Genomic DNA, 13,114 nt, shown 5'->3' with positions numbered 1-13,114 from the left:
ACACACACCAAACAAACCAAAAACCAAACCAGAGAAGCCACATTGGCAAATGGGAAAGCTGGTACTTTAAACGGGGGGTGAATCCTGCAGAATCCAAAGGAATATCAAATGCCCTTCAAAGCTCAGGTGGAATGGATTTCCTTATCTAGGGTCAGCTTAGCGCAATGCAGGAAACACTCCACCCCGTGCCTTGGTGCGCCTGTGTACCATGCCGCAGCGCACTCAAACAACACACCTCTCTTGGAAAGAGATGAAGGGGACCTGTGTCAGTAGCACTGACTTGGTGCTTGACCCAAAAAAGGTGGTTCCATAGGAAATCCTAGGCTGCCCGCGTCAAAACGAAGGCCGGCGCGAGGAGTGGAAACAGAGAAGGTTCTAGAAGCAGCGTTGCGATGACGTCACAAGAAGCGGCTGGAGGGTTCCGGACGCCCCTGTGCCCTGGGGCCCCACTGCCTCGAACTCCGGGGGGATCCGAGCATTCCTCTGGCCTGCTCAGTAAGTGGATCCCCGGGAGGGTAGTGGGGAATCCGGGTAGAGTGGGAAGTCTTGAGATGGAGGTCTCAAGAACATCGGATGGTGCTTTGGGGTCCCCTGAGAGCAACTAAGGGAGCCACGTGTGTGAGACCAGGTCATGGCTGGTCTAGGACTGGGGTGGCCAACCTTCTAGGTGGCCTTCAAGGACATTGGAGGGTGCTTTGGGGTCCCCTGAGAGCAACTAAGTGAGCCACGTGCATGAGACCAGGTCATGGCTGGTCTAGGACTAGGGTGGCCAACCTTCTAGGTGGCGGATGGAGGGACTTCAATGCCATAGAGTCCAATTGCCAAAGTAGCAATTTTCTCCAGGTGAACTGATCTCTATTGGCTGGAGATCAGTTGTAATAGCAGGAGATCTCCAGCTATTACCTGGAGGTTAACAAACAAAAGCAGCAAGGTACTGTAAAGGAGGTAACCAAAAAAGCAACAATACCCAAGCTCGATGCACAAAAATATATTACTAGTGATATATTTTTGTACATTGAGCTTGGGTATTGTTGCTTTTTTGAGTATCTGGAGGTTGGCAACCCTACCTCCAGGTGACATAGATCAGTTCACCTGGAGAAAAAGGGCCGCTTTAGCAATTGGACTCTATGGCATTGAGTCCCTCCCCTCCCCAAACCCTGCCCTCCTCAGGATCCGCCCCAAAAACCTCCGGCAGGTGGCAAAGAGGGACCTGGCGACCTTACCCATTAGCCAAATCGCTTTGACCACAAAACCATCTCATGATGCTTCTCTGTTTCCTCACAGGTCTCAAGGACATCTCCCCTCTGCCCTCCCTCCCCGCAGTTGTCCGTGCTTGGCCGTTCCAATGCTTTTTCAGGGATGACGCATCTCATCCTCTTGGCTCTCCTTACATGCCTGACATCCGTAGTTGAGGGGAAGATATTTAGCCGCTGCGAATTGGCCCAACAACTGAAGGTAGCCGGCTTGGATGGATACCACGGATACAGCCTGGCTAACTGTGAGTGTTTCGCCTTCACCCAGGGTTGCCAACCTCCAGGTGGTGGGGGAGAAACAGGCACCTCTATACTAATACCAAAGGTTAGGAAAACAGTATAGGAGTGAAAAACATTTACAAACAAGGTGCAATTTTTATATAAGCTACTGAGATTCCTATAAACATACAATGTACAAATGCAAGTAACCACACTATAACCAACACATAGTATGTACAAAATATACCATAAAGGAGCAAAAAATCTTTCAAAGGTCTCAGCAGAGTACCAAGTATGTATAAGTTCAAGTATGTATAAGTTCTCCTTCTGATTTCTTGGCTGCAGTCTCCCTTTTGGTTGAGGATGGAGCCAAGGAGTAGAAAGTCTTGAACAATTTCAATTTCCTCATTGTCAACCTTAAAGTTGTGTAATTTTCCTGTAGTCATTACTTTTGTCTTCTTGATGTTCAGCTGCAGTCCTGCTTTGGCACTTTCTCTTTTAACTTTCAGCACTAGTCGTTTCAAATCTTCGCTATTTTCTGCCATTAATGTTATATCATTGGCATATCTCAAATTGTTAATGTTCCTCCCTCCAGGGGGGAAATAGGCGGTTACCTCTATGTTTATCCCAGGAAGAAGCACATAGCAAATGTGAGGCAGGGGAAAGGAATCAACTGGGAGTTAGTGCAGCCTAATGGTTATAGGCCATTTATGCAGGGTCGATTTTGATGCTCTCTCAAAGCTCCTTTTTTAATTCCGACCTTTAAAATGCCTATTCAAGGTCCCGATGCAAGAGAAAACAGTCACACAAATTCCACCCCACCACTCGCCTGCATCCCTTCATTTGTATAACCGTTAGCAATAGTGTTTTGCATAGCTAATCCGGTGGCTGTGATTCTTCATGCTTCCTTGAGTGGATGCTTCGATGCGGGGACAGAACAAAGAAAAAAGGTCATGTTAAAGGGGCTCTTAAGTAATGCAAAGCAGGTATGTGCTGGCTTCGCAGTGACTTCTGGAATTGCGGTTCATTGTGAAGAACTAAAAAATATATGCGGGGCACTTCAGCCTGGAATGCACTGCTAATTACCAAGCATAAATGGACATAGTGTCAGGCTAGGATCTGGGAGATCCAGGTTCAAATCCCGACCCTGCCACAAAAGCTCATGGAGTGACCTTGGGCCAGTCACATGCTGTCAGCCTGATCTACCTCACAGGGTTATTGTGAGGATAAAATGGAAGAGAGGGGAAATGATGGAAGAAGAGTTGTTTTTGTACCCCAATTTTCTCTACCTTTAAGGAGACTCAAACTGGCTTGCAATCGCCTTCTCTTCCTCTCCCCACAACACACCTTGTGAGGTAGGTGGGGCTGTGAGAGTTTGGAGAGAACTGCGACTGGCCCAAGATCACCCAGCAGGCTTCATGTGGAGGAGTGGGGAAACAAACCTGATTCATCAGATTAGAGACCGCCACTCATGTGGAGGAACAGGAACCCGATTCTCCAGATTAGACTCCGCCGCTCTTAATTCCCCGTTCCTCCACTTGAGGGGACGGACGCTAATCTGGTGAACTGGATTTGTTTCCCCACTCCTCCACAAGAAGCCAGCTGGGTAACCTTGGGCTAGTCGCTCTCTCTCAGCCCCACCTACCTCACAGAGTGTCTGTTGTGAGGAGGAGAAGGGAAGGTGATTGTAGGCCGGTTTGATTCTTCCTTAAGTGCGAGAGGAAGTCGGCATATAAAAACCAACTCCTCCTCCTCCTCCTCCTCCTCCTCTTCTTCTTCTTCTTCTTCTCAGCCTTGCTGCAGAGTCGGAAGTGACTGAGCCCTTGACAGGCGGAAGGAAACCAAACTGTGCCAAATAAGCATGCACGCATACGCAAATATTCTGTATTTGCATAATATATTCAGGTGGCAGAATTTAGCATCTTCAGGAGCAGAATTCCCATCTCTCTCTCTCTCTCTCCCCCCTCCCTATTATAGGGATCTGCTTGGCCTTCTACGAGAGCCACTTTAACACGGGACTGGTGGACCATCAAGCCGACGGCAGCACCAGCAACGGCATCTTCCAGATCAACAGCCACCTCTGGTGTGATGACCTTACCCATCCTTCCCCAAACATCTGCGATCTGCACTGCTCAGGTGAGTCTGGAGGTTCAATGCCATGCTACCAGAGGGAGCTGTGGTTCAGCCACATGGGAAGAAAAATATTCTCCATCCCCACTCCATGGTTTCTTGAAGCAATGGTGAATGCTGCCCTCACTTTGAGTGTGTGTAAATGAACCATACTAGCACTTCTCTGCATGAGTCACTGATCTGGGCATAACTCATGGCTGGATGGAAGGGAGCCTAGAACTTAATACAGAGACATACTGGCAGCTTTCTCTGAGGGCCCATAACTAGGGTTGCCAACCTCCAGGTGGTGTAGAATTCAAAATATGGCACTTAAACAGAAATATCCAAATCAGGAGAGTCACGATGCAAAACTTGCAGTTAGAGTAATGTATTAGAACATTAGAAACAAAGCCACTTCTAACGCATCAAATATACAATTAGAACGAAGTTCCAAAACAAATACTAATACAAATTGTAAGCATATGCCGGCAAATCTCCTGATTTGGATATTTCTGTTTAAGTGCCATATTTTGAATTCTACACTCCTGTAAGCACTTATTAGCTGTTTTTTGAATACAACCTCCAGGTGGTGGCTGGAGATCTTCCGCTATTGCAACTGATCCCTCCCCAAACCCCGCCCTCCTCAGGTTCCACCTCCAAAATCTCCAGGTATTTCCCAACCCGGAGCTATGACACCTGGAGAAAATGGCCACTTTGGCAATTGGACTCTATGGCACTGACGTTCCTCCCCAAAACCTGCCCTCCTCAGGCTCTGCCCCAAAAACCTCCCACCAGTTGTGAAGAGGGACCTGGCAACCCTAGCAACCCTAGAGATCACTTGGCTGCAAAAGAATAATCCAATAGTACTTAAAGTTGCCAGCTCTTAGGGTTGCCAGCTCCAGGTTGGGAAATACCTGGCAGTTTTGGGGGTGGAGCCTGAGGAGGGAAGGGTTTGGAGAGGGGAGGGACTTCAATGCCTGGAAATCAGTTGTAATAGTGAGAGGTCTCCAGCCATCACCTGAAGGTTGACAACCTTACCAGCTCTGGATTGGGAAATCCCTGGGGATTTGGGGGTAGAGCCTGGGGAGGGCGGGGTTTGGGGAGGGGAGGAACCTTCGCAGGGTATCATGCCTTAGAGTCCACCCTCCAAAGCACCCATGTACTCCAAGGGAACTGATCTTTGTTGTCTGGAGATCAGTTGTAATTTCTGGAGATTTTCAGGCCCCACCTGGAGGTTGGCAACCAAGCCCAGCAGACTCACCCACCCTTCTGTGTGGCACGGCCAGAGCAGTGACTCATGCAGAGACAAAGCATGCAACTGCTTATGTAAGTGGTACTTTAAATGTCTCCTTGAAATCTTAAAAAGAAGAGGAGTAGGAGTTGGTTTTTATATGCTGGGTTACTCTACCTCTTAAGGACAATCAAACCGGTTTACAATCTCTTTCCCTTCCTCTCCCCAAAGCAGATACCTTGTGAGGTAAGTGAGGCTGAAAGAGTTCAGAGAGAACTGTGACTAGCCCAAGGTCACCCAGCAGGCTTCATGTGACGGAGTGGGAAATCCAACCCAGTTCATCAGATTAGACTCCACTGCTCATGTTGAGGGGTAGGGAATCGAACCCGGTTCTCCAGATTAGCGCCCGCCGCTCTTAACCACTATGCCACGCTGGGTTTCTAAGGGTGCCCAGGGTGTTTCCTTGGCCATTCATGCCCTTTTCTCTCTCTCCCCACAGATCTGCTGACCAGCAGCCTCAACGACGACATTACCTGCGCTATGCGGATTGTGCAATCCGCAGGAGGCATGGGGACTTGGTAAGGGCTCCGTGGGGTACCAGGAAGGGGTGAAAGTAACTGGGATTTCTTCCTGGCACTGGCTCAGATCCCACCGACAACTTCTGTGGGTGCACGGTGGTCTGATTTTTGCTGATTCCCCCCCCACCACCACGGGAGAACTCTGATTCCCCAAGCTTCGGAAGGGCATGGTTTGGAGAGGGGAGAGAACTCAGCAACACCCTCTCATGTACAGGGTTGCCATCCTCCAGGTGGTGGCTGGAGAGTTCCCGCTATTGCAATTGCTATTCAGGCGACAGATCCGTTTCCCTGGAGAAAATAGCTGCTTAGGCAACTGGACTCTTTGGCATTGAAGTCCCCTCTCCAAACCCCGCCCTCCTCAGGCTCCACCCCCAAAATCTCCAGGTATTACCCAACCCAGAGCTGGCAACCCTACCCATGTGCCTAGATCCAAACACCATACATGGATTATTAGGGTTGCCAGGTCCCTCTTTGCCACCGGCGGGAGGTTTAGGTCGGGGTTTGGGGAGGGACTTCAATGCCCCAAATTGCCAATGCGGCCATTTTCTCCAGGTGAACTGAAGTCTATCGGCTGGAGATCTGTTTTAATAGCAGGAGATCTCCAGCTAGTACCTGGAGGCTGGCAACCCTACGGATTATGGACAATGAAATATGCAGGTAGCCCTCTTGGTCTTTTGAGGAAAGTCCAAAACCAGAAGTCATGTAATACTTTACATTAGGATAATCCCTAGGCTTCCCAACCTCCAGGGGGCGGCAGGAGTTTTCCTGGGATTACAAGTGATCCCCAGGTGACAGAGATCAGTTCACCTGGAAAAAACGGCCGCTTTGGAAGGTGGACTCTAAACCATTATACCCCATTGAAGTCCCTCCCCCAAACCCCGCCCTCCTCAGGCTCCACCTCCCCCCCCCCCAAATCTCCAAGTATTTCCGAACGTGGAGCCGGCAACCCTACTTAAGGTGCCATATTGATTGAGGTTGCCTTTTCTGATCATCTTTTTATTGTGTGCGAGCTTGTGTTCTTATTAGGGTTGCCAACCTCCAGGTGGCGGCTGGAAATCTCCCGCTGTTACAACCGGTCTCCTGGCAAAGGAGATCAGTTCCCCTGAAGAAAACGGCCGCTTTGGAAGGGGGACCCCATTGGAGTAGGGTTGCCAGGTCCCTCTTTGCAACCGGTGGGAGGTTTTTTTGGGGTGGAGCCTGAGGAGGGTGGGGTTTGGGGAGGGGAGGGGCTTGAAGGCCATAGAGTCCAATTGCCAAAGCGGCCATTTTCTCCAGGTGAACTGATCTCTGTTGGCTGGAGATCAGTTGTAATAGCAGGAGATCTCCTGCCACCACCTGGAGGTTAGAAAACAAAACCAGCACACAAACCTCTATGCAATACAATTATATTAAAAGTGCAAGGTGACAAGTGAATACTTAACTCTAAGATAACGACAAACAATATATATACAATATATACACAAATATACAAAATAGACTGATAGATTCTTCTTTACATGGTAAGTACACTTTAGATCATATTTATATTGCAAAATTGTCAATGTAGAAGGTAGACAATGGAAGTCCCCAATTTTGCACACCTTGCACTTTTAATATAATTGTATTGCATAGAGATTTGTGTGCTGGTTTTGTTTTCTAACATTACTTTACAGCACAGAGCCTTGTTTTTCTCTGGTTATACCACCTGAAGGTTGGCAATGGCAACCCTACATTGGAGTCCCTCCCCTCCCCAAACCCCGTCCTCCACAGGCTCCACCCCCCAGATCTCCAGGTAATTCCCAAATCTGAGCTGGCAACCCTGGTTCTCATTCTTCTCTCCCTCTCAGGATGGCTTGGAGGAATAACTGCGAAGGCCTCGATTTGTCTCACTGGCTGAAAGGGTGTGAGAGGAGCCAGATGGGAAAAAGAAGTCTGTGGAAACGCTTGGGGTTGCTGACATCCGGGACTTGAACCGTCAGCCACGGGTGGACAAATGCGTTCAAGCTCCCCGCGGTGCCCTTTTACCGAGGAAAGGGATTGCCGCTCCCAGAGCGAGAGTCAGATCTTGTAGTATAAAAAAACCACATTTATTCACATTTCTAAGATTGACGTGTGGTGTATTAGGGCTTCTGCAAATGTGTGCTGGTCTGTCCGTCCATCAAGTCTTTATTGCGTCACGGGGAAAAAAAGCCTCAGCGACAATTCAGAATAAGGATGAAGCGCCGCCAAAATAAAACCATTAACATTAAAATTGTAACATGATGTAACATAATTTAAAGAATTAAACTTGTCCCTTAAAATATTACAACCCAAAGACAAATTCATCATTGAAATAGATATCTAATAATAGGAAGGAGAGGTCATACAATCCGGAGACAAATGGAAAATGACATGTGACCCAGAGCAGAGCAATTACGGGTCAGAGATATTATGATCAGCATGCCCTTTTTATGCTTCATGGTGGCAGCATCAAATCTTGCCTTTCGGAAAGTAGTGAATTTGTCTCTGTCTTTCAATATATAGAAGGAATAGGCAAGTGCTTCTCTCTAGTGGTTTGCTTGGGAATTGCCTTGCCTTTCCACTTCACGCTTCAGTTTGTGATTAGACACCGGGATTGGTCTCCCCATTCATCCAGAGAATGGTTTGGATCCTGCCTAGTCTTAATTCTAAAAGCAAGGGTGCACGATCGCTATCATAAAAGTAACCAAGAGGAAAATGTAGAAATCAGGTCTGTAATATTAGATACTAAAATAGAAGAAGAAGAAGACTTGGTTTTTATATGCCGACTTTCTCTCCCACTTAAGGAAGAATCAAACCGGCTTACAATCGCCTTCCCTTCCTCTCCCCACAACAGACACCCTGTGAGGTAGGTGGGGCTGAGAGAGTGTGACTAGCCCAAGGTCACCCAGCTGGTTTCGTGTGGAGGAGTGGGGAAACAAACCCAGTTAACCAGATTAACCTCTGCTGCTCCGTGTGGAGGAGTGGGGAATCAAACCCTGTTCTCCAGATCAGACTCCACCGCTCCAAACCATCGCTCTTAACCACTACACTATGCTGACTCTCAATAATACTACATCCTATAACTGAAATATAGGTGAAATCTCCTTTGCTATCAAAATTTTGGTTCCCGTTAATAGCTGTAAGACCAAACTGAACAGCAAAATTCATCAAACATTGCCTGCCAAAAATTAACTTGGTCAACTTTAGCTTTATGTTGGCCCAAGTATTACATTGGTAATTGAGGGGTCCCAATGCCAAAAAGAAGATTTTATTACACATTCAGTGGAAGTGGATTTCAATTTCTTTATTTTACTTTATTTATACCACATTTTTCTCCCCAATGGGGGTCCAAAGTACCTTACATCATCCTCTACTCCATTTCATCTTTCCAGATCCTAGCCTTACACTCTAACCACTATACAGCACTTGCTCTCTACATTTGCAGAGAAAAACTTTCCTACGTGATCCTTCATGCTGCAATACAAAATGCACCTCCAAAGTATTCCTGGGGGATGGGGAACTCTCAGGAATAGTTTGGGGGGCAGGAATTGGAAGTCTGCCAGGGGAGGGGAGAAATCTGCAAAAAACACCCCCTTCTTTCCATTTAGTAGTAGTAGAAGAGTTGGTTTTTATATGCCGACTTTCTCTCCCACTTTCTTTCTCTACCATTTTCTATTCTCATTTCCCTTCTGAATTCCCCCACTGAAATCCATCCCAAGATTAGCTATTTTTTGAAATGCTTTTTAATGTGGGTGAATATTATTCTCTCCAGTCTCGGAGAAGCATGCCTATTATATTAGGTGCTGTGAAACACAGGTAGGATGCTGCTGCTGCTGCAGACATTTGGGGGCTTCTTAGAGGCACCTGGTTGGCCATTGTGTGAACAGACTGCTGGACTTGATCGGCCTTGGCCTGATCCAGCATTGGCCTTTCTTATGTTATTACGTTCACTTAAGGGAGGCTCAAACTGGCATACAAGAAACGCGCCACACAAGCAAAGGCTGTTATAGCTTTTAAAAGAACTCCTTGCTTTTATGGCTGGCGTTGGAAGTTGTGGTCTGTGCAGGTCTTTTAAAACCAGTATCAAGAGGAAGGAGCTGCCCTCTGGTTTGGGAAAAAGCATGCAGACTACATGTGTGCAAAGCCAGGCATGTTCAAAGCCTCTACATAAAGAGATCTATATGCCAAAATTTCATTGTTGAGTAATAAGACATTTTCTGTAAACAAAAAGAGCCAAACCCCAGAAGCACCTTAAAAGACTAACAAAATTTCTGAAAGGGAATGCACTTTTGTGAAACACAGCTCACTTCTTCAGATGCAGCTAGAATGACTTTTGGTAATTCTACAGGGACTCGTAGAGCTTATACACACACTCACACATGACAAAAACCAGCAGGTCCTTCCCTTGATGGGGGGACCTGGGAAGTTTTTATGCCATGGTGGAAATCAGATCAGGGATCAGGCCTGTAATGCCTGATTGAAATTAAGGGTGAAAACACATGGGAGGTTGTGCCTTGGGTTTGCTGCTCTCTAGATGCACATTTTCTCCCATCTGAATTCCCAAAACTCTACATGGGGGGGGATTATATTTTCTGGCAAATGCTGCCTCCTCTTCCCAGTCAAACAGCCTTTTGGCTTCAGGCTATTGCCATGTGGGTCCCATTCTAAACTCCATGCTAACCCCCCCCCAAGTAATATTGAACCCTTTATGTAGAGTCCAACACTAACACCTCCTAGAGCTGATTTTCCCAGATAGCCCTTCCACCCACTCCCATAGATGGTTATTTTGACAGTTCAGAAGACATGCATATGCAAAAACAGGAGCAATAAGCCAAATCCTGGGTGGGCATAACCCATTATGGAGCAAACAGGGTACAAATTAAGGTCACAGTTCCCAAGTTTTGATTTCTAAATGCTTTTAATAGTCAAAATAGGCTTACAAGGTGTGTAATTTTGTTTTAAAACTACCATCCAAAAGCTGTAGAATATTTAATTCCAATCCAAATGTTTTAGGAGTATCACTGTTAATTACAGGAGTATTGTGGAAAGCTTTGAGAATGAGAGCCATTATAATAATGAATACAGGACCCACACTAGGAAGCCATAGAATTGCAAAAGGGTCGTTCCCAAAAGAATTAGCACACAAGAATGGGATGGGCTAGAGACAAGCAGGAATCCTGCTACCATGTGTGTCAAATAAAGCTGTTGTTTAAAATCATAGAATCATAAGAGTTGGATGGGACCACCAGGGTCATCTAGTCCAACCCCCTGCACAATGCAGGAAATTCACAACCACCTCCCCTTTCTGTGGTCTGTTAGAATGTGATGGGCTGTGTTTGGGGGTTACTTTTAATACCATGTATTTGGAAGGCTCCTTGCAAGGCCATAGAAGTCATGAGCATCATTTGGTTTTAACTTGTATTAAATTTATATGTACAAGACAAAACATTTTAATTTTTTGGGACTTGTGTTTGGGGGTACCTGATGAAAAGTTTGCATTCTTTGGCAAAATCATACCATTTATTTGTTATCTGAAGTGAGCTGTGGCTCACAAAACCTCATAACCTTCCAGAAAATATTTTTCTTATAGTAAGGTGCTATTGCCCTTTACTACTGCAGACTTAACATGGCTACCCACTGTGAATTATTTATTTTATTTTAATAGGAGGCAGCAGCTACACCCAAGACAACCTTGTTACCTGACAAAGACCACAAAAACATCCCAAAGTGTGTTGAACAATCAGTTTTATTTTACACAATCACCATTGCAATTGCAACAATTGACAAAAAGTTCTGCCAGACTCATGGATCTCACAGCATTTCCAAGATCAACAGAAAATACATTTTACAGTTCAGCATGTTCACAAATAAGGAATGTGGAGAAGCCCAGTTAGTTTAGCTTAGACTCAATGAAGCACATTTCTAAAGAATTACCTTTTTAGAAGGGACTGAGGCAGGGGAACAGGCAAAATAGAACCACAAGGACAGATGAATGCAAAAGAGTGTTGAAAATCCTGGCTCAAAACTACCCAAACAATGCAGCACTTTCCAGAGCCCAAAAGAGGAACAGTGCTAAATGTTTGAGCAATTCTTGGCCAGGGAGGCCTGCAGATTTGGGAGTTGAGTGGTTGAAATGGCTGCAGAGCACCCTAGAAGCCACTTCATCACAGAGCACTTAGGAGGGAAGCATGGGAGACCCAAGTGCTCTGCGGTGAAGTCACCTTCACGGGTAAGGAGAGTGTCCAGGAAAGCAGGCATAAAACAACAACGGTGGAGCAGTTTCAGCGCAAACCCGGCAGAGCCTCACCCAAACAATAAAGCACTTTCCTGGTTTAGATACACAGAAGAAAGTGCCATTGTCTGGGCGGAGCTCAGTCAGGAGATGGGGAGGTCCACAGGGCATCACGGAGAAGGCCAAAGCACCAAGATCCCAGGCCCTTTGGGGAGAAATCTACAAAGAGTGGCGACAAAAATTCCATGTCTGGTCCCAAGCTGTTGGTCTAGTTTTCCTGGCTTCCCAGGCGTGGAGGCCAGGCCTTGCTTCCTAGAAAAAAGCAAAAAAGAAAAGTTAAAGAAAAGGATGACCCTGAAGAAACGGACATCCTGGTGGCCAGAAAGGTTTCCAGTCTGTACAAGCAAGGCTGCAAGAGCTGGAGAGCCCTTTGGGTTGGAAGCTTGGGAGAAACCTTCTTCATCTGGGCAGTTGCAGAGCCAAGCCGGAAACCTACACAAACAATATAGCACTTAATTGAATGGGGGATCACAAGCAAGTGCCAATGTCTGTGTGGGCTTCCGGAGGCCTCCTGGGTGCCAGGCGCCTTCCAAACCTGCTAGAGGGGGGGAAGAAAGTTGCATTGCAAGAAGTTCCTCCTTGCAAACGGGGAGGAAAGGGGGCATAAAGGAGGCTTTTGGACGGGAAGGGGAAAAGTATCCCAAGGATCCCAGCAGGGGCTGGAAGATACAAATGTTTCCAGGAAACGGAAGCAGGAGGATGAATTAAAAAATAAAACCTGGGCTTTTATTGCATCATCCTTGGCCAAGTCCCGCTGCCTTTGAAAGGCGGGCTTGCTCCTCCCCAGCAAGCGCGTGCAGAGGATCGCGGGCGAGGGGAGCAAGGCGGTGGAAGCGGTTGGGTCTCAAGGCGAACGCCTTTTCAAGAAAGCCGCCCCGGGATCCCCGGGCGCGGATCTCCTCCCCCGATTGGCTGGTTGCGGTCGGCGGACCGCCTGCAAAAAGCCAATGCGGGGTCGAGGACTCCGCCAAGGGCGAGATCTGGTTGAGCAAAATGCAAAAAAAAAAGTTAAAAGTTAAAATTAAAAGCACCAAGCATGGATATGGCTGGCTGAGAAGCGGCGCAAGAATCAGGCTTGAAGACATGCGGGTGATAAATGAAGCATTGTCAAGGCATTATTAAATGCCCAAGGCATTATTATTAAAAGCGGCATTAAAATCGCCGGGATTCCTATTTCTACCGCTAGAGGCGCTGTTGAGAAACACAACCCAACCGCGCAGCGCCCCTAGAGGGCGTGCCTGGTAATTACCTGGAAAAGGAGCGCGAACCTTTAAAAATCCAGATCACATCTCCCCTTTTCCACTACCCAGGCGCAAAATCGGATTAAGGACTGTTGCTCGGGAGGTCTCTTCTCTCTCCCGCCCCGGTTTCCCCGCTCAGGAGAAAAGCCCGGCCAGACGACGCCAATACAAGAAAGCACTTTCTCAAGGTTTTGAATACACAAGACAGTGCC

General features: G+C 47.0%; 1 protein-coding gene across 1 annotated transcript; it reads left to right on the top strand.

The window, feature by feature from the left end:
* The first annotated feature begins 392 nt into the window (after positions 1-392).
* Positions 393-5,394, top strand: LOC130477982 (lysozyme C, milk isozyme-like). The gene is made up of 4 exons (XM_056850084.1): positions 393-495; positions 1,358-1,498; positions 3,450-3,608; positions 5,312-5,394. The coding sequence occupies exons 1-4, from the start codon at positions 393-395 to the stop codon at positions 5,392-5,394; spliced, it is 486 nt and encodes a 161-aa protein (XP_056706062.1).
* The last annotated feature ends 7,720 nt before the right edge of the window (positions 5,395-13,114 follow it).

Source organism: Euleptes europaea, chromosome 1 (genome assembly GCF_029931775.1).
Source record: "Euleptes europaea isolate rEulEur1 chromosome 1, rEulEur1.hap1, whole genome shotgun sequence".
Taxonomy (NCBI): Eukaryota; Metazoa; Chordata; class Lepidosauria; order Squamata; family Sphaerodactylidae; genus Euleptes; species Euleptes europaea.
This window is presented reverse-complemented; position numbering and strand designations above follow the sequence as displayed.